Source organism: Triturus cristatus, chromosome 1_2, assembly GCF_964204655.1.
Source record: "Triturus cristatus chromosome 1_2, aTriCri1.1, whole genome shotgun sequence".
NCBI classification, from domain to species: Eukaryota; Metazoa; Chordata; class Amphibia; order Caudata; family Salamandridae; genus Triturus; species Triturus cristatus.
In genome coordinates this window covers 352,450,981-352,478,498 of record NC_140580.1, presented here as the reverse complement: position 1 = coordinate 352,478,498, position 27,518 = coordinate 352,450,981, and the positions used below count along the sequence as shown (strand labels likewise).

Genomic DNA, 27,518 nt, shown 5'->3' with positions numbered 1-27,518 from the left:
GGGGCCCACCCGCAGAAGAGGACTTTTGGGGCCCTGTAGTGAACTTATTTTTTGATTTATCCCTACCTTTATCTTGGGTCTCGGAAGAATCTTTCTTCTGGTCACCACCCTGATTCTTTGACTTTACTCTGGTTCTGACCCATATGTCTGCCTTCTTTCCCAATTCTTGGGGAGAGGTCAGTTCAGAGTCCACCAGGTACTGATGTAAAAGCTGGGTTTGACAATTATTAAGGATCTGCTCCCTCATAATCAAATTGTACAATCCTAAAAAGTCATGCACTTTGCTGCCATGTATCCAGCCTTCCAAAGCCTTAGTAGCACAATCTAAAAAGTCAACCCAGTCTTCAGTCTGAGCCTTTTGGGTATCTCTGAACTTCAACCTGTACTATTCAGTGGTTAGGCCAAACCCATCTATCAGAGCACTCTTCAAGACTTTGTAATTGTCAGCATCCTCTTTTCTAACAGTGAGGAGCTTGTCTCTACCTTTGTCTGCAAAGGAAAGCCACAAGATTGCTGCCCACTGCTCCTGAGGGACCCTCTGTACTTTACAGGCCCTTTCCAGTGCAGATATCCACTTGTGGATGTCATCCCCACTCTGGTAGGGAGGGACAATCTTGCTCAGCTTCCTGTGGTCATGAGTCTTTTCTCTACCACTAGGGATATTGTTGCTGCCACCATGGGGCTCTAGCTCCAATCTTTCTGAAGCTTTCTGAAGCTCCAGGGATTCCCTATCCAATGCCAACTGTTCCCTCTTTATCCTATGCTTCCTCAAACTGGATCAGTCTGCATTTTCTCTCATAAGAGGACTCCCTCATCTGGGTGAAAATGGTCCTTTGAGAGACAGAGGTCCCTACAGATGTACCAGAATGATTAGACGCCAGAGAAGGAGATCTTGATCTTCTTGGCACACCACCAACCCTTCCAGGTGGGGTATGGACAGGGCCACTGAGGCCCTCTCCCTCACCTTCAGGATGGATTGGATTTTCCAGGTTAGAATCATTTTGATCCTCGGTTTGGGGTGCTTACCAGCGGTTTGCTTGTTGGGCGTATTTCCGACGCCTAAGGCTAAGCGATTGCGACTCCGCTTTGTGGACTTGGCCTTGCTTCTGGCTTAAAGGAAAATAGCCCTCAGAAGGAAATCGGCACGGGTCCCCTTGGTGACTACATGGGAAGATGATGTCACCTGTTGGGCTAGAGCTGAAGAGCGGGTCTTGATTAAAGAGGATTAGGTCACTAAGCGGCGCAAGCCGCTTGCGGAACCTTGGGCGGATATAGTTGAAGTTTGGGAAGCCCGTCACATGACGCTACTGCCACCGGATTTAGACTTGGCTGACCCAGTAGCCTAAATTTAAGCATATACCTGCTACCCCGGGTATGAGAATATAGTAATGGACTTGGGACGCTTTGCGAGGACTTGGATACCTGAGATATAAAATAAGACGTCTAAGATAGACTGGTACGGTGAGACACAGTAGGGTTGCCCTCTCTCGCTTGGGCTCCACCCCTGGATACATGTATACCTTAACACACAGCATTTAACTCACTCACCTTCTAATGAAGAAATCCCCTGGTAGATGGTTGTTTACATTTAGTGTTTTTGTTTACAAATAAGATAGAGCACGAATTGGGAACATCATTGTTTCATTATGTGTTATAGGATTATGTTTGGCTATAGTTATAACTCCCATGTACTTTCATATTATCGATACCTGAGATGTGCTTGTAATTATAACAGTTGTGTTACAGAATGGAAGATAGGCCTACGGTAGACGGTCGGACTCCCAATTGGGCCTCTTGTGTCAATCATCAGAAATACCTGGTTCATATCACTGTATGAAAGTGTAATACATGCTGATTATCCTTTTTTTTCCTTTTCATTTCTTTTTTTGTCTCTTTAACTCCTATTTTTTGGTTATTTCAGTATAAGTGCTGAACTCGATTAATATTGGACATTACAGGACTCGAATGACAGATCATACTCATTTATCCTGACATAGAGATAATAGAATTTGTAATTGTCTGGGTGCTTCTTCTGGTTTGTAAAAGAGATGAGTACCACAGTACTAATTAATGAAAAGAGGGGTTACCTACGTAGATGTGTAAAAAGAACAATTGTATAATGTGGATTTGGAATTTAATATAAACTGGCAATAAAAATTATATAAAAAAAAAAAAGAATCATTTTGATCCTCCTGGTCAGCATCAGATTCTAGGTCATCGGTGTTGTCACCTCTTGGCCTGTCCTCTTCTGTTGCCCCACCCAACTTGCCTACCTCATCAGACCCTGGGGTCTTTCTGAGGTCATCTAACAGCAGTGCCTCCATGAGGCGTTGAGTGTATGCACTCCTCCCTGTCTTCAACTTCCTAGCTGTACACATGTTTCTCAATTCCACGAATGTGAGGTGGTCATACTTGGAAGTCAAGGAGCCATTGGCTTCAGGCCTTGAAGACATACTAGTGTAGTGAGGTGTTGCACCTACCTAACCTAGTGTGAGCTACTAGACTCTCTTGAGTTGGGGAAAAGGGGTGTGTTAGTCCCTTTGCTAACCCAACTCCAAGTTCAGTAGAACCGACTTTATTCTAGACTTGATTTATATGCACCTATGTACCTATAGTGGTTTTCAGTTAGTCACTCAAAGAGATTATCTGGTAAAGCAATGGCAAGCTTGAATCCCACCGCTGCCACCAATGTGAGAAGTTGGCCTGGCATATGCTGTCCACTAGTGATAGTGGGCACCTTGCACCAGTCCAAACAACCCTTATTGATGAATAGGTTTAAAGACAACCTTTATTGAAAGCTATCCTAGTGGTAGCAATGGAGAGCAGCCTTCAGGCTAAGTCTTGAAGGAGTGTAAAGCAGCTTGGTTTACCCGATTATAACCTCTTGAATTACTAAATGAAAGGAGAACCACACAAGGTATATATAAAATATATGTATTTATTTCTAAACACTCACTACTAATCTCTTTATGAGATTAGAGTCCAAGATACACAATAATACAGTTCTAAAACGACAGTAAATAGCACAATATACAATGTGCCCTAGGGGCGGACCAAACCATATATTAAGAAAGTGGTATAAGAACCACGACTTGACTAGACACAGTGCCTAGAGCACATATAATCGCTGGGACCCCAAGGAAACACCCAAGGTAGTGACACAGGAGACCCACGAGGGACGTGTGCAGTGTGAGAACACAGCCACGAGCCCCGTACTATTCTATGGGAAAGTCGCGGTTGGAATTTTAGAAGTTAAGGACACTTAGGAGAGTTGGGGGCGCTAGGTGGCGCCCAACCAAGATGGCCGCACTGATGTGAGGCTCTGGACGCCTGACCCCGTTCTCCGCTAATTATCCGTGCAAGGACCCCTCGCCCACGAGCGCGCTGCATGGCGAAGCGAGCTCCTTTTGAAGGTGAAGACTCGGTGAAAGTTTGGAGGCGCTGCGTAAATCAGCGCTGGAGATATTGGGTCCGGACCTATCTTGCGAGAGAAGTGTACCTCTCCGACGGAAGCACTCTGCGGCGGCGGGGACTACTTGAGCGCCGCTGCGGCCATGCGGCTTTAGGCCCGATGATGAATTGAGAAAGCTGCGACACTTCTGGGTGAAACGATCGCTGACGGCAGAAGGAAGCAAAGATAAGCACTTGGCAGGGGGACGCTGGCAGACGCCCTGCTACCGACGATCCTACGTTTTCTCTGCCCTAGTGGGACAGAGCTCATCGAGGCCGGCTGGGGAATCAGAAGACGGAGATTCGGCGAGTGAAATAATTGGAGGTCCCCCGGTGCATTGCTGGGTCCATTTATGAGCTGGCGCAGGCTTGGAGGGGCGATGAGGCGCTGATTGCCCCGAGCAGGGTTTGGAACCTGAGAGTGTGACACACGGGACGCGCCCCCCCTGACTTAAAGCGGTGACCCAAGCAGGGCATAGAACCGGCGCTGCCTGGCCTGCGGGCTGCGAGAAGGCGGCCTGGGCGGTGTCACGGGGACCTTGCCGGCGGACAGTGGTGCTATGTAGCGCATCCGTGCCTCCCGATTACAGTGCCGGCAACCCCAAACACCACAAAGTAAAGGACAGGAATCCCAAAAGGCGCACGACAACGCACAAGCAAAGTGGGAATCGTAGGAAAGCAGTAAACATAACGGATCTGGTGCATTGGATGCTGTGTGGGCCCCTGATACGCTGCTGTGCCTCGAACGATCTGTTGTGAAGTGCGGGTGCGAGGCATGGAAGGTGCCCTCTCAGGAGAACTGAGGTGACCCAAATGGGACATGACAGAAGCGCTGGCTGACCTGCTGGCTGCATGGTATCGGCCTGGGCGGTGCGGCGTCATACTGACCAACGGATGGTGGTGCTGTGTGACGCATCTGCATCCCCTGAACGAAGAGCGAGGAACCCCACAACAATAAAATCATAAACGCGAACAAGCGCGACCACATCACGGGGCAGCAGGGCGCATAACACACCGGCTTGGCGAAGTGTGACTGGCGACTGACGACGGAACTCTGGTGAGCTGGCACGGGTGCTTCGCTGTTGTGGCACAGGCTGGGGTGCCCGGCTGCACAGGCCATTAGATAGACTAACATCATGGGGAAAGCGGAGGCACGTCAGTCAAAGCTCCCTTTCGACCGGAAAAAATCGACTACGCGCCCTGCAACTGAGGATGCGGGCGAGCCTGCCCCGGGGCCGTCGACCCCCCTGGAGACCACCCCAAGTGAGGAACTAAAAACCATGCTTATCGCAATGCAGCAGAGCCTAAACGCCCTCTCGGGGAAAATGGATACCATGAATACCCGGCTGGATTTTCTGGTGCTGAAGGTGGACAAGCACGACGAGCAGATCAAAGAGGCGGAGAAGAGAATTTCTGCCACTGAGGACAGCTCCACAGCCATGGCTCAACAAATGTCTCACATGGATAAATTACTGAAGGTGATAGCAGCTAAAAGCGAGGACTTGGAGGCACGCAGCCGGCGAAATAACATACGCCTGGTAGGAATACCGGAATCCACGGCCACAGGGCGGATTGAGGACTATGTGGAGAGGCTGCTCACCTCTTCGCTGGGCGCGGACTCCTTTTCGGCGCACCTGATCGTTGAGAGGGCGCACAGGTCGTTGGGGCCGCGGCCTCCGGCTGGTGCGCCGCCAAGGCCCATAGTGGCGAGATTGCTTAATTACCGAGACCACGACGTGGCTCTGCGGAGAGCAAGGGATATTCCGAAGCTGCAATACGACGGGAACCCGTTCTCCATTTACCCCAACTTCACTCTTGCTGTCCAGGAAGCAAGACGGAAATATCTTCCGGTGAAATAAAAATTGCGCCAGGCGAATGTCGAATATGCCTTGTTATACCCAGCCAAACTGAGGATAAGACACCGTGACCACACGATTATCTGCACCAACCCACGGCAGGCGGAGGAATTCCTCAGGTCCTTACGAAGAACCTCCCCAGCACACGAGAACAATGCTGTGAGCCCGGGATCGCACTCACCCATGGGCGATGACTGAACGCTATGCACCATCATCATTGATTGCTTAAGGCAAGAAACAGTGTTTGGCAGCTTCGTGTTACAATGGCGCTAGGGGGGGCGGCATCCCCGTGGCGCACTGAGGCAGGCACAACATTGCACGAACTGAATGATGCCGACTCGGTACGCTGGGCCGCCAGATGACTGCCTGCAAAGAAGAGGTCCTGTGCCTGTGCGGTCGTCGACCGATGAGTACCTTGCACTGTGTTTGGGCAGTTCCCTGGAGATGCTGGGCTGGGGGGCCCCCCTGGCGCTGCCCAGGCCGCGCTGTTAAAGGTTATGTTGACTTGCCTCGATTGTTGGACTAAACTGGGCTTGAAGGGGTCTGCATCACAGGGTCGGGCTCCCTCTACTCTGACCCTCCTCTATCCCAGCTTCACTTGGGAGGGAACAGAGAGTTCTACTCTACGGTGGGACAAGAGGGTTTAAGAGGCACACCAGCGCCCCACTGAAGGAGGTCCCCTGTACCCAAAGGTTAAGGGCTTGAAAGGGCCTTGTGACCAGATTGCTCTTATTTGATTTGTATTTTATTGTTTACTTGTTTGTTTAATGTTCTTGGGGAGGGATGAGGAGGGAGGGTTCAGGGATGCCGGCGCATTTGGGGCTCCGATGTGGGAGGGAAAGTTGGGAGGGAGGGGTGTGGGAGGGCTTCACGGTTACAGGAGAGCTGAACATGGAGGGAGTAGACTTGGACACACTTTAGGAGCGTTGCTGCACCGCATGACGGCGGCTTGTGGGACACTACACTGCACAACTCAGAGGACTGGTAAACCATGCTATAGGGCAACACGAATGCTCCTCTTGGACACCGTTACACGAACATGGAGGGGAATCGGCGGAATAGACTGAAACTCTTATCATGGAATGTAAGGGGGTTGCGGGATCCCAGGAAGAAACGGCAGATACTTTCTTACCTTGATCGACATGACATTAGCATAGTGGCATTACAGGAGACGCACACTGATCCTCGATGTTCCCCCACTTTTGGTGGCAAATGGGCTTCTGATAGGATATTTTCTGCTTACTCCACATACGCGCGAGGCACAGCTATTTTAGTTAAAAGAGGGACCCCCTTTAGATGCGCTGGGATGCGGAGCGATGAGGAGGGCAGGTTCTGCATGATGTGGGGCGCCCAGTCAGTGATTATTATTAGCTATTATGGTCCCAACTTCGACAGCCCTGATACCTTAAATGTACTATGGGGACAGATACTGGCAGTGGGGGCCACTCATATACTCTGGGCGGGAGACTTTAACACGGTCTGTGACCCTGCATAGGATCGTTCTCCACACCTGCCCCATCACTATACGAGAAGCCAGGGTGCATTAAGGGGATTGTTGGAGGGCGGTGGATTAGTAGATTTGTGGAGACACAGACACTCAGAGGGACGGGAAGGGACATTTCACTCGACAATACATGAGTCTTGGTCGAGACTGGATTACTGGCTCACATCCAGGGTAATGTGCCCTTGGGTGCGGGAAGTAGCCCATTTGGCTCGCACCCTGACGGATCATGCCCCGGTGTGCCTAGCGGTCGAGGTCCCCACCTTGAACGCCAGTCCTAGGTGCTGGAGGCTTGCCCCGGAGGCGCTGCTCGATGAGGTGTTTAGGACAGAACTGGGCGAAGCAATAACCGACTTCTTCGAGCGGAATAAGGGGACTGTCGAGCATGTGGGAACACTTTGGGAAGCGTTCAAAGTAACCATACGAGGGATATGCATGGCCAAAAGCTTCGGGGTGCTGCGCGACATCCGCAGACTACTACACTGGCTGGAGGAGGCACTTAAAGACCTTGAGACGGATATTTGGCGGAGTGGAGACGTAGAGAGCAGGGCTAAGATGAGGGAGCTAGTGACTGAATACATAGACACGGCGGACAGAGAGGTGAAGTTTAGAGGGAAATACGCCCAAGCGCGACGGTACGGTGAGGGGGGGAGGCCCGGGAAAGCCTTGGCGCAAGATATCAGACAGCCTCGATATGCTAATTACATACTAGAGGTGGAGGACGGAGAAGGCATTTGTCAGAAAGACAGTGCCCGGATACTGCAGACCTTCACTGATTTTTATGAGGAGCTTTACCGCTCTAAGGGAACCAACGCGGCGGATTTCCCACTCTTTTTTGGGGACATCACGCTGGGTTACCTGGAGGACAATCAAAGGGAGTTCTTATGTGTCCCATTTACGGATGACAAACTTAGAGAGGCGATTCTCCAGTTACGATCTGGAAAGGCGCCTGGGCCGGATGGTCTGCCGAGCGACTTTTACAAGCTATTCATTGACCAGTTAGCCCCTATTTTGCAAGAGGTTTATGCAGAAGCACTGGAGACGCAGGCACTGTCACCCACAATGAGAGAGGCCCTTATCATGTCCATTCTGAAACCAGGAAAGCCAGCTAACAAATGTGACTCTCATCGACCCCTGTCCCTAATTAATGTGGATAGTAAAATTCTCACCAAAATGATAGCTAATCGATTGAACCTCCCGATGGATAAACTAATTCTACCAGATCAGGCGGGATTTATTCCCGGGAGATCCACGTCCCACATCCTGCGTACCCTCTTCTCGATAGTCCACCAGGTGGCCCCACAACTGCCGCTTGCGGCGATCTTTTTAGGTGCCACAAAGGCATTCGACTCGGTGGAATGGGAATACCTGCACGCAGTGCTTCGATGTATGGGGTTCCCGGTTGGGTTTTCTGCCTTGATCAAGTTGATTTATACTGCGCCGGTGGCCCGTGTGCAGGTCAACGGTCACACGTCTAGGGCAATCCCGCTCTCGTGGGGCACCAGACAGGGGTGTCCGCTATCGCCACTACTGTTTGCCCTGGCGATGGAGCCGCTTGCGGCCAGGGTGCGCCAACACCATCAGGAAAAGGCGCTACGATGCCTATTGCGTCCCATTCTGATCTCACTGTATGCGGATGACGTCACCCTGTACGTAAGAGATCCGAGGCATAATCTCAATCCGCTCCTGCGAGAATTCGTGCGGTTCGGGGGGCTTTCTGGCATACACATTAACTGGTCAAAATCTCAGATTCTGCCCCTTACTCCGGCTGCCACCCCCTTTGCAGTTGACTTCCCCTCGGAATGGTGCGGCTCTACCGTTCGATACTTGGGGGTGAATGTCACTATAGATCGGGAGGAGCTGATTTGTGGTAATTATGGACGCGCCATAGACGCGCTACGCGATACAATAACGAGATGGATAGCTATGCCATTGTCCATCGCTGACAGGATCTCCCTGGTTAAGATGATTGTACTGCCTAAGTTTCTTTACTATTTCCTGAACATCCCCTATCATCCGGGCCGAACCTTCTTCTCCACCTTGCGGACGGAGCTCCTACGCCTTGTATTGGGTGGCAAACAGCCACGGATCAGGTGGGAGACGCTGGCCAGTCCATATGCGATGGGGGGGCTTGAGCTCCCTAACTTTGAACTATATTACATGTGTGCACAAGCGCATTATGCGCACTACTGGTTTAATGGCCCGAAATATACGGCCCATGTGGCCACGGAGCACTGGCTGATGGACCCCGTCCCTCTGGAGGGAGCACTCTTGCACCAGACGGCGCAGCGGGAACGGGACCCCACAACCGTAGACTGCACGGTGCGCGCATGGAGGTGGATTGCGCACAAACTGCAAGCCCCAATGATTTACTCCCCCCGGCTGCGACTGACGTTCCATCCCCGACTGACCCTCCTACAAGAGGGTATCTTTCAACAATTCCAGCGACGGCGGGGGACCCATACATGGGGAGACATATACAAGGGCGGGAAGTTCGCTACCCTCCAGCAGCTGTGTGCAGAACCCCCCCCCAACTGTGATGGAAACATTCATTTACGCCCGCTTGCGGGAGGGGATACGGGCCTGTACCCCGGACTATCCACAGGAGCCGCCGGTGCTCCCCCAGTTGCATGCCCTGCTGCGAGCGACGACTGCGTCTCACTTGGTGTCCATCCTCTATAGGTCTGTATATGTCGAACTTGGCACCTCACAGAGTCCTGCTCGAGCTAAATGGGCTAGTGAACTGGGACAGGAAATCACGGACCGTGAATGGCTCTATTGCTGTACGCAAACGGAGCGGGTGTCTGCTAGTGGCAGGTTGCGCATCACGCATTTCAAATTCCTGCAGAGATACTATTACACCCCTGCTAGACTGTACAGATTTGGATTGCGGGAGGACGCCAGATGCGCTAGATGTCGGACAGACAGTGCTGATATGCTGCATCTGTCCTGGAGTTGCTCGGCCCTTCAGGAATATTGGGAACAGGTATTTGAGGCAGTTGGGAAAATGTTAGATATTTCGCTTCCGCCGTCCCCACTGATGGGCATATTGGGGTATACGGAAAAGCTCCCAGTGCTGCATAGGAAATTCGCCTCGGTTTGCTTCCTCCTTGATAATTGGATGGTGGCCTGTAGATGGGGTAGAGGGAGGGCACCTAAATTCAAAGATTGGCTAGAAACTCTGACCTTCTTCCGCCTGTCTCCTGACCCCGGGACATCTGGAACCCCCTGAAGACGTACTTACTGTTGAACCCATTGCTGCCTGGTGAGGTGGCCCCCTCCTCCCCGATAGGTAGAAGACTTAGTAACGCGCAGGGGGAGAGAGGATGACCTTGGGAGTTCCTGGGAGCTGGCTGTGGGTGGGGCGGTTGACGGCTGTTTCTGACACCCCGGGTTGACGAGACGACACACTGCTCTCACGGGCTTATAATGTCTGGTCCCCTACAGAGGCTAACCGGGAGCTAGGAAATTTGGTGAAGCTGCACGGCCTGCTGCGGTGCTGGGGTGCTCAATGGGGCTGTATAAAGTGCTGATTGTGATGTTGAGATATGCACAATAACGCATACGCATTTAAGACTGAGTTCTGCTGATCCAGATGCTCCCTGACATGCTACGATATTTTCATTTTTGGACTATCTTTTACCGTGAGGCTAGTTGGTAATGTTTTCTATTAAAAGGCAAAACCCATATATACTGAGACGCGGCCGGCCCTTTGGGGTTGTCGGCAAACCGCTGTGTACCCCTATACTCCTCTGCCTACTATTATATGCTGCCGACCCGAAGTGGTTGTAGGCATAATGCCGTGTGATGACGTTACCTGCTGAATAAAGGTTTTGGAAAAAAAAAAAAAAGGACACTTAGGTGAGGACTTTGAGCAAACACCTTTAGACTTAGGGGGTTCTAGGGCCAGCACCCACGGGAGCATCGGAGTACTGGAGTTACCTCACCCAGGGAAGCCGGGTGCATAGGTGTCAAATGGTGTTGGGAATCGTCGTTGATTTCAATGGCGATGTGCTGCAAAGTGCTGCTGCCGGGAAGGGGAAAAGTGTCCGGTGTGATTCAGGTCTGGATCGAAGATCAGAAGAACCTGATAGCAGAGGGGACAGAGTCTGAGTCACTTGCCAGTGACCAGGGGCATGATAGACGAATGCCCACCGAGGTCCGGTGTTTCAGGTGCGAAGAGGTGTAGCTTGACTCTGCAGCCACGAGGACCAGGAGGTGTCGACGATGACCACGAGCTGGATTCAAGCTGTCCCACAAAGCATGTCAAGTGCTGCGGTGTCAGTGCCCGGATTGGACCCAACAAGCCTTGGCAGCAGCAATCCAGGCAGGAAGAGAAAAGATGCTTCGTGCGGACCAGCAAGGTCCTGGAGACTCCCCAAGTAGTGGAGAGTCAGGGCACATCTGGAGCAACCAGGTAAGCAAAATTAGAATTAGAGTTGCCTTCACAGGGACCCACCAGTCGACAGACTAGGGATCGCGAAGGGACCTCGAGAGAAAACACAAAGGGCCCACTCACGGAACACTCATGGAGTGTATGTGGACAATCTTCTGTGCAAATGCTGCTCGGGGTCAGGGCTACAAGTAACCCAAAGCTCAGCTACAGGAGTCGTTGGAAAGCTGATGCTTCTGCAAAGTGATGCGGTGTCTAGGGGTTCGGGTTCCACGAACGCCATGAGGGATACGGGCCTCAGACTTGCTGTGGGCACTGATCAACCTCTAAGACCACAGAAACCCACCTCCTGTGTTGCAAAATTCTTCAGAGTCCGGCGGGAACTTCAGAGATGCAAACCGGTCAGATGTGTCTTTGGTGCCTGCCTTGCAGGGGAGTAACTCCTTTACCCCAAGGGAGATTCTTCAGTCATCTAGTTCAATGTAGATCGTCGAAGTTCCAGGATTCAGTATCAGAGTTTTGTCCAGGTGTAATCTAAAGTCCTGTTGCCAGAGGTTCCTATCTTATACCCAAGGAAGGGGTGGGACAAACTCTAGGGACCCACCTAAGGGAGGGTCAGGAAAGAGGGGTGGCTACACCCATTTCCTTTGTCCAGTTTCGCGCCAGAGCAGGGGCTGGTAGCCCCTGCAACCGGTTTGAGCTGGACTTTGCACAGGGACACCAAATGTGCCCCCTGTGCTGACTTCAAAGCACTCTTGGAGTGCACACACCCAGCCCCAATACACTAACGCCTATTTGGGAGGTGGTGACACCTCCTTGTGACAGGAAACCTATTGTCCAGGCCTCCCCAGCCAGAGTTTCGTCCAACAGCAGGAGGGCAGACTTGTGTCTCTGGCTGGCAGCATCCATTTTGTGATGCCAGGGCGCTGTTAGCTGGTACGGGGTATACCGGTGCTGTCACGTCTTTCCCTCTAGAAGGGTGGGATCATATTCCCACACCTGTTACTGATGTGGGGGTATGATTCCAAGGTGTTTGACACCAAACACAACATCCGCGCATCCATCCCAAAGTTAGCATTTACCGTTTGGTTATAATGCACTTAAGAGTATATGGTTTGGCTGCATCACAAACAACCCCGGAATAAAGGTTCCGAAGGCTGCAGAGGGGCTCTGCTGCTCCTGCATGGGCACCCTCTCACATAAAACCCAGCACCCTGCCTTCAGGATTCATAAGGCCTGCCATAGGGGTGACTGATAGGTTTATATGTGCAGTGATATGGAGAGATATAGTGAACCTATATCTCAGTAAGGGGTGCATGCACCACCTTACACAGGCTGCTGTAACAGTCCTGTTGTGTCATTTTGGAAGGCTTCCCTTGGTGGCATAATACATGCTGCAGCCCCTGGTAGGCCTCTGGGGTACCTATGCCCTGGGTACATAGTATACCATATACTAGGGACTTATAAGGGTATCCCAGAATCCCATCTGGAGTGTACCTAAAGTGCTTGTAATCAATTTAAGGGAGAAAGCAGATAGGCTGGGGTCCTGAATAGCAGGATCCCAGCCAGACTAAGTCCAAAACCAGCAAAACACCAGGAAAGAAGTGGGGGCAACCATGCAGTCAGATTCCACCTTCCTACAAATGTGTCTTTCTCACCCACGTTTCATTTATTTTGAAGAATAAAAACCTTTGGGGAAATATACTCGGAATCAGTGTCTTATAAGCAGCACTGGTAACAAAAGCCAAGCAATGGAGTAATGGCACATTTCGGCATGTGGTGGAGGTCTGGCCATTTGGGAAACGTGTCTTTTTAACTTAAAATAATTTGTTGAGATTGCTGCAGATGATGTGTAAATCGGCTTCCAAAGCTTTGGATTGGTCAGGCCGGACTGACGAGCTCTCTGTGAAATAGCCCTGAAGTTGAAAAACTTACAGGCAGGTAAAGTCTTTGACGAAGACTAAAGTTCCCTTCCATTTATTTACGAGCTTTGTTCTCCCTCAAGGTAACTCAAGTGCTCTGGCAGGCACAGTTTTCAGAAACTGTATTATCTCTTCTATTATATTAGCAATGTTTTGCTTTAACCAATATTTGTATCCTCTGTCCGCAGGCTTGGAAGGTTTTTCTGTGAGTTCCAACCATTTTCTCCTTTTGTTCTGTTACTTGATTAACGTCAGGCAATGGTCGCCTTTGTGGTCTTTCTATCTTTCAAGCCTTATCCCACTAACTTCACATGCTATCCAATTTTCAGCTCCACCTTATTCTTTTTCTGAGATTTCTTTTGGTGCTTGTTTTTTTTTTTTTTTTGCAGAGTTTTATATAGCGCGAACTTGACCCGAATCCAATCAGGTATCAGAGCGCTTTACATAGCACCAGTTACGTTACATGAGCATGAGGACACACACTAATTTTTTATTTATTTTTATTTTTGTTAGGCACGGGGAGATTAAGTGATTTGCCCAGAATCACAGGATGTTCAGCGTCATTGCCGAGACTCGAACCCAGTTCCCCAGGTCCAAGGTCGAGCGCCCTAGCCGTTAGGCCAACTCCTCTCCTCTCTCCTGTTGCTGTGACTCTATACCACCTTCAGTTCTGAATCCTCCTATAACATCTCAAACTGGAAATTGTGCAACTTTTTATGTTGGGCTTTATATCACATACCCCACCCAAGCCTCTCATTTGAGTAATAGGCTTCTCTGTGAATTAGAGTCACATTTACTCTCTCCCAACAAAGCACAGTTTAGTCCTATGATTTTATTTTATGATTTTAACCAAACGAAGGTGCGAGGGTCTCCCTCCCGTTTGTGATGTCTGTCTCTCCCGCACGCATCCTGACCTGGAAACAACTCCGGTGAGTACCCAAGAAACATAAAGGAAGGGTCTACTCACCGGAGCCGCAAAATCATCTGCTGCAGACGCGCTGTCCTTAATAACGGGAGGTAAGGATCACGCAAACCAGGATGCCTGTCCTTAAGATGGCGGCTCCCCTCCGCTATAGTATCCAGACGGCTCACATACGGCAATTACCGCCAGATCTGGAAACAGCGCCGGTGTGCACAAGAAAACCCTAAAACAAGGTAAATTAATCTGCTGCATATGCGCCGGCCTCAATAACGGGAGGTAAGGAGCACGCAAACTGGGATGCCTGTCCTTAAGATGGCGGCTCCCCTCCGGCAATAGTATACAGACGGCTCACATACGGCAATTAGCGCCAGATTTGGAATCAGCTCCGGTGTGCACAAGAAAACCCTAAAACAAGGGTCTACCCATCACCAACAATAATAACCACCTTGGAAGTACTATCCCCAGTTATGGCGAGACGCGAGACACCCAAAATCCCCGTAAGTCACACCAACACCATAACGAGGCTACTCCCCCTGAACCGATCAACCTCTCTATCCCAAACACGCTGGCCCCAAGAACGGGAGGCACAGTATACTTAGCATACCCCATATCACCACCAATACCTGGGGCCTATCCCCAAGATGGGGGCCGCCCGCCGCTTATCTCCGGTATTTCACAAACTCACCAGACTCCCACAGACAAATTAACCGCCTCAAGTCCCACCACCACTTTCCCAGAACCAAGGGACATATGGACCAAGGGACATAAGGCACGCCAGGACCAAGGGACAAGGACCAAGGGACATAAGGCACGCCTCCTCCCGCCTGACCCCAAGTTGAAGGCAGCAAATGGATAACCCGGCTCCCTCCCACGGATCAACCCCGGAACCTGCTCTTCTGATTTACAAGATCATTTAACCCGTCCCCTAATGCTACGCAAACACGGAAAAGGCCACTTACCCTAAACCCCAGAACAATTCGTACCTTCACCACTAAAGAGACTGATCACAGTACTGAGGAGCCTACACCCCCCCAACCAGGTTAAAAATGTCACGTCCCACATCTGCCCCCCTCTGCCCCCCACACCCTACAGACTGAAACCTCACAGCCCGAACTCTTTCTCCATCACCTTCCCCCCCAAACTCACACCTAAAGCAAAAAGAAACCTCAAACGCAGAGTGATTAGACAGCGCCCTGAAACTCTAATCGTGGACACATACCACTGCACCTCCAAAGGCCAGCTAAAAACTGACCTCATTTTACATACTATAAGACCTGCTAAATCGAACAACATACTCAAAACACATCTGATCATATCTAAAATGACCAACACTCTTCACAGCTAGAAAACTAACGATCACACTCCCAAACCGCCCTAAACGTAACGGCAAAATGGCAGTGACCATCTACACCAACAGCACAGTCTTGATCCAAGCCAATAATGGCAACCTGAAAGCCTTTGATTCCCTCTTCCCCTCGCTCCACAACGCACCAGCGCATCTACACAGCTCCCGCCCGCCCGATTCTCTATCCTGTGATAGACCACCCCTCCCTGAGAGCGCACTAGGCAAACACAAGACTTGTGACAAGGTAGGCAACCTCCCTCCTCCTGTCACCATCCTCCCCTACGTCTACCCCTCCACGATAGTGCCCAACCCAGTACCCTCCTCCGAGTGGAATCGAAGCCCTGTCATGGATGAGGCTGTACAATACCCTATCGAACAACAGCAACCCCCTCCTTCCCTAAACCACCACCCTCAATGAACAACCAATGAACCTAGCTCACAGCTACTGACTCCTAAATCCCTTCCCCCACCGACACACAGGAGAGGGAAGCTTGAACCACGCCGACACCTCACACACCACAGACACAGGGCTACCCATAGGAATAACTTATGTAACTCCAACACCAAGAGCCAACTCCTAGAGCCCAGCCTACACCCTTACCCGACAGCCACAGCTACCGACACCAAGCACACAAGGCCTCACATGACTCAACGGTCCAGCTCGACCACAACCCCCACATGGAACCTGACACATAGACCCAATAGAACAAGAACCTCATCGACCTCCAGGAACGCCCCCTCGCACTCCACCAGAGTGACGACCCAGAGGCTTGCCCTGCTGGAAAGCCAGCTTGAAACGGTAATACTGGGCCTCTCAGAAATCCTACTGAACCTCACCACACCCCGTAAACCCATCCAACACTCCTATCCGTCACCATTAGTCACCAACTTGAATCACTCAAGACCCCACAAGTCCCAATGGCCCAAATGGTCTACAATCCCCCTCCTGAATCTGAAACAGAGACCGAAAAGAACCAGAGCCGCAATGTCCACAAGTAAAGCTATGGATCTGGCCGCCTCGTATGACACAAACACTTCTGTCACCTCTAGCTCCAAGATCCACAAGATTGTCACAGGTTTCAGAAGAAACCACTCCCCCCCAGACCCATTAGACCCCCTGCCTTCCTCACCATTATCCCAAGGGTCCCGATTATGAAGAATCTGAAGAATGAAGGATCCAACACCAACTGCATGCTCATAAACTGCAGATCGGCCACCAAACATGCAACAGAACTGGCAGAGACTATCCTTACCCATGACATAGATATTACGTACATCACCAAAACCTGGCTGAACAAGTTCTCTCCCCCAAGCATGGACATGCTTGTGCCCCTGGGCTTCACAATCATCCATAAAGACAGAAAAATCCAACGAGGAGGGGGTATAGCAATCATACATAAGAACAACATTTCCGTGACAGAAACAGATGCCCTCAAGTATAACTCCGTCGAATATCTTACTGTCACTATTAAGATGAACGACAACAGATCACTACTCTTCCACCTCATATACCACCCACCAGGAAACACCTCCTCGTTCGGTGATCACCTCTCCGACCTGATTACTCAATGCTCACTCCGTGACTCTAATATCATTATCCTAGGTGACCTCAATCTTCACTGGAATGAGGAAAACAACATGTTAATCTAAACCCTAAATGATCAGCTAAGCAACTACAATCTCACCCAACACTGCACAGAGAAAACCCACAACAGACGTTCAATCCTCAATGTCATTATCACTCAAGCAGACAGAGTCTCCATCGACCACACCCTGCCTGTTGACTGGTCTGACCACCATCTCATTCTGCTTCACATGAACCAAAGGATCCTATCCCAGCCCCACACGAAGGACCCCCCATGCTGTGCAAAAAATCTATGTCAAATTCCCCTTGCAGACCTGGAAGCTTGGGTAAGCTCCCTCCTCCCCAACAACTCTGATGAGAACTAAGATCGACAGAAAGACTCTGTCAAAAAAACTCGTCCTCAATCCTATGAGCGAGACTCAAATCAGTACGAAGGAAATACAAAAACCACATAATGAATGAAAAAGCGTCCTTCTTTCACAATGCCCTTGGCAACGCATAAAATAGACCAAGAGAACTTTTCAATCTCATCAGACAACAAACCTCCAAGCAGCCTTCGACTCAAGTTGTGGCCTCCAAAGACATGTGTGACAACTTTGCCAATTTCTTCAATGACAAAATCACCAAGATAGAACTCTGCTTGGACATTCAAAGCAATCCCCCAAACAGCAAATCGCCCATAGAGACAAAAGATGATCCCACACTCAAGCACCCCCCTAAATTATGGACCTCTTTCAACCCCATCTCCGATGCTGAGGTCATCAAAATGATTTCCACCTCCAAACCCTCAGCACACGTCCTGGATCCCATCCTGGCCCAACTGGCCAAAAAACCGCACCCAAAGTATAAAAATCTAAAACTTCTCATCGGGCCCACACACAGTTAGCAGGGACGTCCCCCAAGGATCAGTACTTTCCCCGCAACTTTTCAACATTTACATGGAACCCCTCACCACCATACTCAAAAAATCCAACATTCTCTTCTATCTGGAAACCTCCTCCACTGAAGACATTCAGAGACTGAATGGCACTCTAAGAGAAGTCCAACGCTGGCTATCATGCAACCACCTAAAACTCAATCAAGACAAGACAGAAATCCTCCTAATCTCTAGTGATGAGGAAAAAAAAACAAATCTCAGAATGGCTAAAAGCGTTCAATGCGCTCAACTACAACCTTACCTTAGCAGACTCTGCTAAATCACTAGGAATCACCCTGGACCCCAAATTAGACATGAATAAACACATCAAGAAAACCGCAAAGAACGCCTTCCTCAACCTGAAACTACTAAACAAAATAAAACCCTTCATCCTTCAGAATGACCTCAAACAAGCTACTCAATCCCTGGTGCTGTCCAGACTGGACTACAGGATTGCAAACCTCACAGGATCAGCTAAATCTCATCTAGCTCCCCTCAGATCAACTCTGAACTCAGCAGCCAGAATGGTCACCGGAGTAAAGAAATATGAACACATCTCCCCGCGCTCAGAGAGCTCAAATGGCTTCCAATCGAAATGAGGGCCAATTTCAGAACCGCCTGCCTCACGCACAAAGCGCTGCACACATACCTGGCCGCTAAACTCCAGAAGGCCGGTCAGACAAGAAGCCTAAGGAGTACCAACACCCTACTCCGTATCCCTCCAAGAACTCACAAGCAAAAAAACGAATCCTGATCCTTCACAAGAAATGCTCCCAAAATTTGGAACTCCATACCAGTCCACATCAGTAACAACCCCTCCTACCTACTATTCAAAAGGTAGCTCAAAGAACTCTTCCTCAACCGATCCCTCCCGTATGGATAGGTACAACCTAACCATCGAAGCAGGCCCACAACTGCTCAGAAGGCACTTTGACATTAAGAACCCTACCTCACTATCCCCTATACCCCCCTGCCCCTCCCCTCGGGCCAATCCCGTCACTAGTCACTGTGCTCTCTCTGACGACATGGCCGTGTACATACTATTGTGATATCATACCCTCGAAGTGACATTGTGCGCTCTACGACAATATTACGATGATACGTCTGGACCCACTGTACATACCAGTATGTCTATGTATCTTACGAGTGATCATGATGTAAAGCGCTCCAATACCTTCGGGTCTGGCCAGCGTTATATAAAACTCCTAAATAAATTTGCTTCATTTTGTATAATTTCAGAGCCAATAACAGAAGTCCGAGTTATTCCTGTTCTCGGTGTGTTCCAGATCCAGTCGTAGTTTCTTGCACAGTTTCCACAAATTACATCAGTTTTTAGTTCGCCCGCAATGTTGTTGTTTCACTCTTCTGCCACATTTCAATTAGGGCGTGCTTGGTGGAAGAGGTTTGAAGGGACTTTAATTCTGCTGATGTATTCTTCATGGATGTATGACGTTACAACGCATACTTTTACAACGCATGCACTTACAACGCAATTTTTACATCGCAACATCCACTACAACGCATTCCATTACATCGCATGACACTACAACGCATTTTAAAAAACTACCTTTACAACGCATTCCATTACATCGCATACTACCTTTACAACGCATACCATTACAACGCATACTGTTACATTGCATTTAAGGTAAGTATTGGATAGTATAGGGGTAAAAATTGCTATTCTAACTCCAGGGGGTGCAACAGTAGGGTAAGTGTTGGATAGTGTAGGGGTTAAAAATTACCATTCTAACTCCAATGGTATGCATTGTAATGGTATGCGTTGTAATGCCTGCGTTGTAGTGACATGCGATGTAGTGTCATGCGTTGTAATGGTATGCATTGTAATGGTATGCGTTGTAGTGCCATGCGTTGTAAAGGATGTTCCGTTGTAATGCCTGCGTTGTAAGTGTAGTGCGATGTAATAGTTGCGTTGTAAAGGTTTTTTCCCATTCTTCATTATCCCTTCAAGAGTAGAAGAATCTGGCCTTGCAGTACTTCCATGAAACATTCTTTTGGGTCAATGATATAGTTCGATTTTTCATAATGGGCGGGTTGGGGAGTGTTCTTGATTTACGTCACAACTGCAGTAAGGTTTAGGTATAATGCACTATGGGCCCGATTCAGAAAGGGACTTATGACTCGTAAAGTTACGACTGCAGAGTCTCTGCACTCTGGACGAGATCTCCACACTTAATGTGCGGTGATTCCGCCACGAGTGCGGTGATTACGCACTCGTAACTTTATGAGTCGTAAGTCCCTTTGTGATTCGGGCCTTGTATCTTTATTCTACTTAGTTAACTGGCTTGTGTATTTCTGTTCACTCTTCACATCTCAACTTAGCTGCTGTTGCCTTAATGACTCCTCTGTAGATGTTTCTCTGTTTCTTTGGTCCTTGGTCTCTTTCCTCTGCCTGACCCTTCTATTGTGACTATTACTGTGACTTCCAAAGGTTACCGCCCGATGCTTGGTCCTTGAATGTACACCACCTTACATCACGTGCCAAGGATTTCTCTCCCACCTAGAATTGAGATTGGCCGTTTGATCAACATCCAGGTTTCTGAAGTATTCCATGCTACATCTTCCATTCCGAGGTGCAGTTGTAAGTCACTTTCTGCTCCAAGCAGTTAATGTTTATATCTGAAATTTATAGAGCGCATGGCTGCCCCGAACAGGGCTTCTCAGTGCGAAAACGTTTTTCGTACTATCTCAGTCTCTTTCCATCAGCAAAGCAGCTCATCACCGCATGTATCAAGGCGGATCTTGCTTACTGCGGGCATTGGTAGGGCTGTGGATAAGGGACTTAAGATGTAACTTAGACCAGTAGGTAGAGTGAATGGGTAGAAGATGCCTAGGGCTCATTATACCAGATCATTTACCTCAAGGCAACCCTTCGTGCTACATCGTATCCCCTCTGTTTGCCCTCTTTCCAATGCTGATTTGGTGTAAAGGGTGGTCTGAGCCATCATGATGAAGTTTTTGTATATATGGATATGTGTGACAGAGTCAAGAGCTCTCAGGGATTCCAGCCATCTTGCTTCCTTGTCAGGCAGTCTCATATTTTCAATGTGATTGATTGGTCTGGCTTCTATGTGAAATGAATCTTCCCTTACAATAGAGATCACTTAACTACATTTCGAATGAAGACAAATACTGATGCAAAATGGGGAATTTCAAAGGCAGGAATAAGGTTGGGGGAGTTAAAATGCCAATACGCCATTTCAAAAGAATTTGGGCTTTACATGTAAAACTGTCAACATCTCTCTCATATGTTTTCCTGTGGTATATCAGAAAAGCTAGAGCGAGCTTATATAATTGCAAGCAGCATTTCTAAAGAGTGCCCATAATGCACAAACACACTGAAGAAGCTACATTTTAAGACCAGGATTATTTGCAGTAGAAGGAACAAGCCATTATTAGCAACAAAAAATAATGATTTCAATATGTTGCCATACAGCTTATTTCCTTATTTTCCCTGTGATCAATGAATTTGCATCTGATGCACTGAACACAAATCACATTGATAACACATGTATGAATCTGTTCTACATATTTCATTTATGAGACAAACCATAAGTGACAATGACCTTTGGATGTTCCTCTACATCCTCTTGCTTCATAGAAGAATCTGGAACTGACCAAGTTGTAGGAAATGGCATGTGGATCTCTTTCAAAGTTCATAATTACCAGGAAAATATGTATTTTCAGGTCTGATTCTTACGATAATTCCTCATTTCTCCTCAAAGTTTCAACCTAAGTAGCTAAAATCTACAAGTGAAACACACAATATCTGTGGTGATTCTGCAAATGTTGTCATTTCGATGGGTCTATAGAGATCAAAGCTCTGAAGTTTTTGGCTATTGAATTTGAAGTCAACATGTCCGTGCCTTAGGAACTGGAATAATGGATTTGTCAACTTGAATATGAGACCTGAAATCAGTGGCAAAATGTTGTGCCACCCTTACAAACACGAAAGGCAGGTAAGATGCCTTTTCCAAGTAGTGTGATCAAACGTTTGACCATCAGTATCCTATTGCAAGCTAAGAGGTTTAGAGAAAAGAAGAAAAGTATTCAGAAAAATTGAGAAACGAAAGGAAGGCACTGGAAAGCTTATTCCCTAAGAGTGCCAACCCCACCATGCTGGACTTCATTAAAGATATATCAAGCACCATAATAATGTATTTCCTAATAATAGAGTAATTGATAAATTACCTGGCATTAACAGGCGTATTCGGATTGAAGAATTCACTTGTAACTTGTGATGCATACCATGAAACTGCTATCAATGTGCAAAAACCTAAAAATAAATTAAATACACAAATTCATTAGAATATGAGATCATTGAATAAAGCCCATTTACATTGTGCAGAGCATAAACAAAATGTCAACTGCTTCAGAATATCATCAACTGTACAAATAATCTTGATTGTACTCTTATTACATTTTACAACTAACTCTTTCTTGTACGTGAAAGTGAAAACATAGAAGATATTACTTTGTTTTGTTTTGTTTTATTTGAGTGCTGTTTGGGAGACGAATGCACATTGTTGGTTATATCAAGGAAATTGCTCATGCGCTGTGCTTTGTTCTCTAGCCCTACATTTTAAAACTATAGCAACAATATCAGAACACTAAAACTTACATTCTAACTCCTAGTCAGTGATAGAATTGCAAACTCGCTAATCCTTTCAATGTGATCTGTTTAGGTGCCGCCTACATGAATATTTAAGTTGGAGACTGCAAATTCAAGAAAGCCTAAATTAACAAATTGCTAATTAGGCAAATGTAGATGTTTTCAGTGCTCCTAAACCTGCTATCAGACAGCACCCAGGGATAAAAATTAAGATACACTAACAATTACAAGCATTCTCAAAAAGAAAATAATAGACGGAACAATTAAAAAATATTATGTGCTTTTTTAAGAAGATGTTTTATTGCAAATAAAAGAACATTGACAGTAAGCACTACACATTGCAGAACCACGACATAACCCAACAAAATCAGTCTCCCGTCAGCCTCCAAATAAACCCGCTCCCTCCACCCATTAAGGATTTACAAGGTAGCAGTGGAGTCCGAGCAATCATGACACAAAACAGCATAACCGACCCCTATAATAGGAGCACATGGTTTTATCCGATAATGATTTTATTTTTCCTTTATTCTGGTCCATTGGTTTGGACAGCACTTGCTTTCATAGGCCACTCTCTCCGCTAGCGAGGAATATGCTTTTATTAAAATAGGGTAGTGAATTTCCTAAACTCGTGCATTCTTAACACCCCGGAGTAGCATGGAGCACGGACACAGGGCGAGACCACGCAGGACCAGAAAGGCAAGTGTTACATTCAATGTATTTGATGGGGAAATTGGAAAAATGGAAAGATGGAATAAGAACAATTCTCAACCAAAATCGATGGGAGAAGAGGATTGACATTGGAGGGGCAGAGAGATAAAGGGTGGTGAGAGTGAGGAGGAAAAATAACAAGTGAAAAGGTGGTCCCCCGTCATATTTTTTTTTTATAGTGCATTTTTATTAGCTAAAGAATTTGTCAGAGTCATGTTTTTGAACCTGAAATGTAAAAGCAAATGAACTTTTTTCCCTGACGTCGGATTCATCTAGAGGAGCTCACACTTACCTCTTCATATTGGTCTTGCATGGAGGCACATTACTCTGGACTGCCTGGATGTATGCAACTTCAGAAGCAGGAGAGTCTTGCGGTATGGAGAGAGCATGGGCACCGCATGGAAAGAAGCTTCCTATCATCAAGAATGCGCTAAGTGAGAATACGAATGCAGCCAAGGGAAGACTGCATGTCCCATGAAGCCACAGGACTCTCATTAGACTTTAAAATGGTGGCGGCCATCTTGAACTCTTAGAATATAAGTAGATTGTTGTTATCTCTGAAAGTGGACGACATACTGAACTGGATACAGAGAAGCATTCTAAGACCATAATCATTCAGAGTTTATAATTGAATCCTATTTTCATGAGTCATCCCATGAGAATTATGAATTCATACATTTGCACCTTGTTGTGTCCACAAGAGGAGAGAAAACGATCATAACCTTTTTTTTTATACACATATTGTATTAAGGTATCGACTTAGATAGGAAAGTGAAAGCTTGTTTTTAGATGAACTTTTTTTTTACACTAATGTGCATATATTATTTTGCAGTTTGTGAAGCTGTCATGTTGAATATAATTCGAATCACAGAGCGTATTCATATAACATTAAAGGTAGTTGTCTATAGTAAGAAACACTTAATAGCTTTGTTACATAGATTAAAATTGTGTTTCAGCTCTAGGAAGGCACAGAGTTTCACCAGGCTATAGAACGATGTAAATACTGAGACTGTTAAAATGTGTTTTATACACAAAATTGGGAATTAGGTGCTATAAGCAGAGCTGCAAAAACAATTAAAAGCTTCCTCTTGTCAGGTTGGGACACATTATGGGATAAGAGAAGACAAACTTGGAAGAGCTCACACACAGAGCAATGGATATTACACCTTTTGACACATAAAACTACATTTCCCAGAGTCAGATTTGCAGCCCCAGCCACTATAGGATTGGTACATACTTCCAGGACAATAGTGTCAGTTAGAGTATTTAGGCCTAGCTCACACTTAGCTCACTTGTTTGCCATCAGCAATTATTCTGACTCATCGCTAATTGCATTAGTTTGTACTCGGTTTGACAAGCTCCTTTATGTTTGTTGTTTTCCATCTGTTTCAGTTCCCTCAATTCCTTTGTTCCCTCTCCTGTTGTTTCTCATTTTCTTCTTCCTTAGCCTTTTGTTGACTTTGTATTTTCTATTCCAGTGCAGCAGTGGTATTCATCTCTGCCTCCTGTGTTGGTTTCATGGCTCAAGTAGATCTAGTTACAGCGTGCCATCTGCTTGCACTGGGTAACTCCCTGTGGTATTTATGTCTCGTACTTACCTTCTCTGTTTAGACCTCTTATTAATTTGTGTTCTTTCACCCATAGATGGAGACCTAACCTTGACAAGTCTGACTAGAGATGCTGTGGCTAAGTATCCAGTCCGGATCTTCCAACTGCCAATCTGCAAGAGTCTCTCTATCTCTCTCTCTGTCTCTCTTTTTCTCTGTCTCTCTCTGTCTCTGTATCTCTCTGTCTGTCTCTCTCTCTCTCTCTCTCTCTCTCTCTCTCCAATCCTTTCCCCCCTTCTCCCCCTAGCCTGGGTCTACATTAACATCCTTAATCTCTGGCAAGAGGGTCAGCTGACCCCTAGGCAGAGAGAGAGGCAAAGGCTTCGACAACATCACCCTCGCAATACCGAGCCTGTGATCCTCTTGTCTTCAGACATCAGAACTCCTACAGTTAAGACTGCATTCTGCTTTGTGACCGGGGAGAGGGATGGTATTGAGTGTCTCTGTTTCTCTCTCTTATCCAGTTCCCCTTTCTGTCAGTCTATTTATAACCAATATATTGTTTGTGATCGTTTGCCAGTCAGTTGTGTTCGGCGATGTGGGGAAGGACAGATCACTCTCGTAGGTTCCACACTGCACAGTTAGCGCATTTTGTCAATAAAAGATAGAAGAACGAGCTCTCTCTTTTTTGGGTGCACAGTTCATAAGAGGCTTAGCTACATATTTCAGATGAGTATTGCCACTTCTTTAAATCTGCAGAGTTAATGCACTGATCACTTACTAGAAATCCTGATTTTACTAACTTCTCTTCTTTGCCCCAGTCTTAATCTATGAGGTGATACACCCCCGGATAAAGGCCATATAAGTCTAATCCTAACTTATTTTACCTCCTCCCTCCATGGAAGGTGTAATACTAGTGAGAAGGGGACGTAAGGAAATGACCTCCTTCATAGTCTGTGTTTATCACCCAAGAGATGAGATCAACAGAAAGTGAGTTTGTAGAAGCGGCTCTTTAGGTGACTTCTGTGGATTTTCAGATTGGCAAGGGTCTGGATCTTCAAGGTGTACCTTGACTTTTCACGGCGTTAGTGTAGCATCATAAAACTCAGCTAGGTGTGCCCATTTGATGGTTTTAATTCTTAACAACCTATATGCGATTCTCAAAAATCATATACATTCTTTCAATGTGCGTTTCCGTATTTTATGCAATAAACATAATCAATAAGTATGTATTCAGTTATACACAGTAATTAAACAAAAATTAAGAACAAAATAACATTTTAAAGCGCCCAAGCACCCAATGCATTTCGGGACGTTTTAGTCCCTTCGTCAGGGGTAAGCTGTGGAGAAAAGGGAGAATTTCAGAATCTGCGTATTGCGAGATCATTCAGTCACAGTTAAACTTATGGTGGAAAGTGCTCCCCACACCAAAGTGACCAATTATGGTATACGATACCTTTGGGGATTGATGCAAGTTTCTGGGGTTCACGTATTCAGTCACTAAGGAAACAGTGTTAGATAGAATGAAGAAAACTAATCCCTCATGATGTATGTTGTACTATTCAAAAAGCATTAAAACCCTATTTCGTACCTGGTCTGTGTATGTGCTACTGTATATTCGTTTCACGTTGGGAATAGGAATCTATTAAGACGAATGAAAACTGAGTATTAGCTGATTTGTTTAAGATAAAGAAACGGTGACTGGTGAATACATGACCGGCGGACGTAGCTCACCTTATTATAAAAGGTACATGCGTAAATGAAGACAAGTAACATTTTGGAGACTGGTGGCAAAGTTGATTGCGACCGGAGCCCGTTGGCAATCTGGAAGTGAAACAGTACGACCAATTACCTCAAATCTAGGGTAGTACTGGAAAACAGTAAATGAGAAAGTATGAATAAGTGCGATAAACTTACCGAACCGAAAGTTCAAGTTAGCGGCGTGTGTGTTCGCAAACGCTCTCGATCGGGAATACACTTCCTGGTTTTTTAAAAAAAATATATACGTAGCGACGTGTTTCGTGAGCACCGAAGAAGGACTAAAGTGCTGCCGGCATTGAAACCAGGCATAAGTAGTGATCTGGGTCTATGTGTGTAAATAAACACAGAGAGTGGACTGGAGTAAAGTTTATGAAGATAATCCGAAGTATAGGTTATTTCAAATGAAATACATAAAAATAACATGTGAACATCTAAATGTAAAGTTGTCCACTATATGATAATGAAGAGGATTTAATCGATAGAAAAACGAGACGTGTTATTCGTATAAAACGTTCTTGGGAAATCTCCCGTGTCAGTTTGTTCCTCTTGATAAAGATATATGAGTACAAATAGCGTTCCGTACTCACAGTAATGCTATGAACTAATAAATTGTGATATGTAGTGCTAGATGATTTGTTCTAAGCGTTATGTTTAGTGAGTCATTGTTAAATGCTTCTAAGTGAAAAGCATAACTGAATAAAACATTCATTTGAAATATAACTAATGTTGACACAACATCGTTTAACAGTAGAAAAAACATCGTTTTACATCGAAAAAAATCCTTCGATTTACATTCTATCTCTGAAATAATATTAAATAAGAAATGTTCATACAATTTTCATACAATCTATTGATAAATGTAAAATGTATATTTCACTGTTTGTTAAGTGTGAGTGTGGTACTAATATGGATTAAATGAATTTGAATAGCAATAGGTTTGAAATGAGTTTGGATCCCTGTGTGGAGGGAGTGTATCAAA

At 46.8% G+C, this 27,518-nt stretch overlaps 1 protein-coding gene across 3 annotated transcripts in view; it reads right to left on the bottom strand.

Moving 5' to 3' along the window:
* Positions 1-27,518, bottom strand: part of CLDN19 (claudin 19) — a 159,241-nt gene that overhangs the window by 32,278 nt on the left and 99,445 nt on the right. For all 3 annotated transcript variants that reach the window (XM_085604174.1, XM_085604180.1, XM_085604177.1), the window contains exon 3: positions 22,103-22,187. In XM_085604174.1, the coding sequence (XP_085460300.1) occupies positions 22,103-22,187 (85 nt within the window). The remainder of the gene's footprint in view (positions 1-22,102; positions 22,188-27,518) is intronic.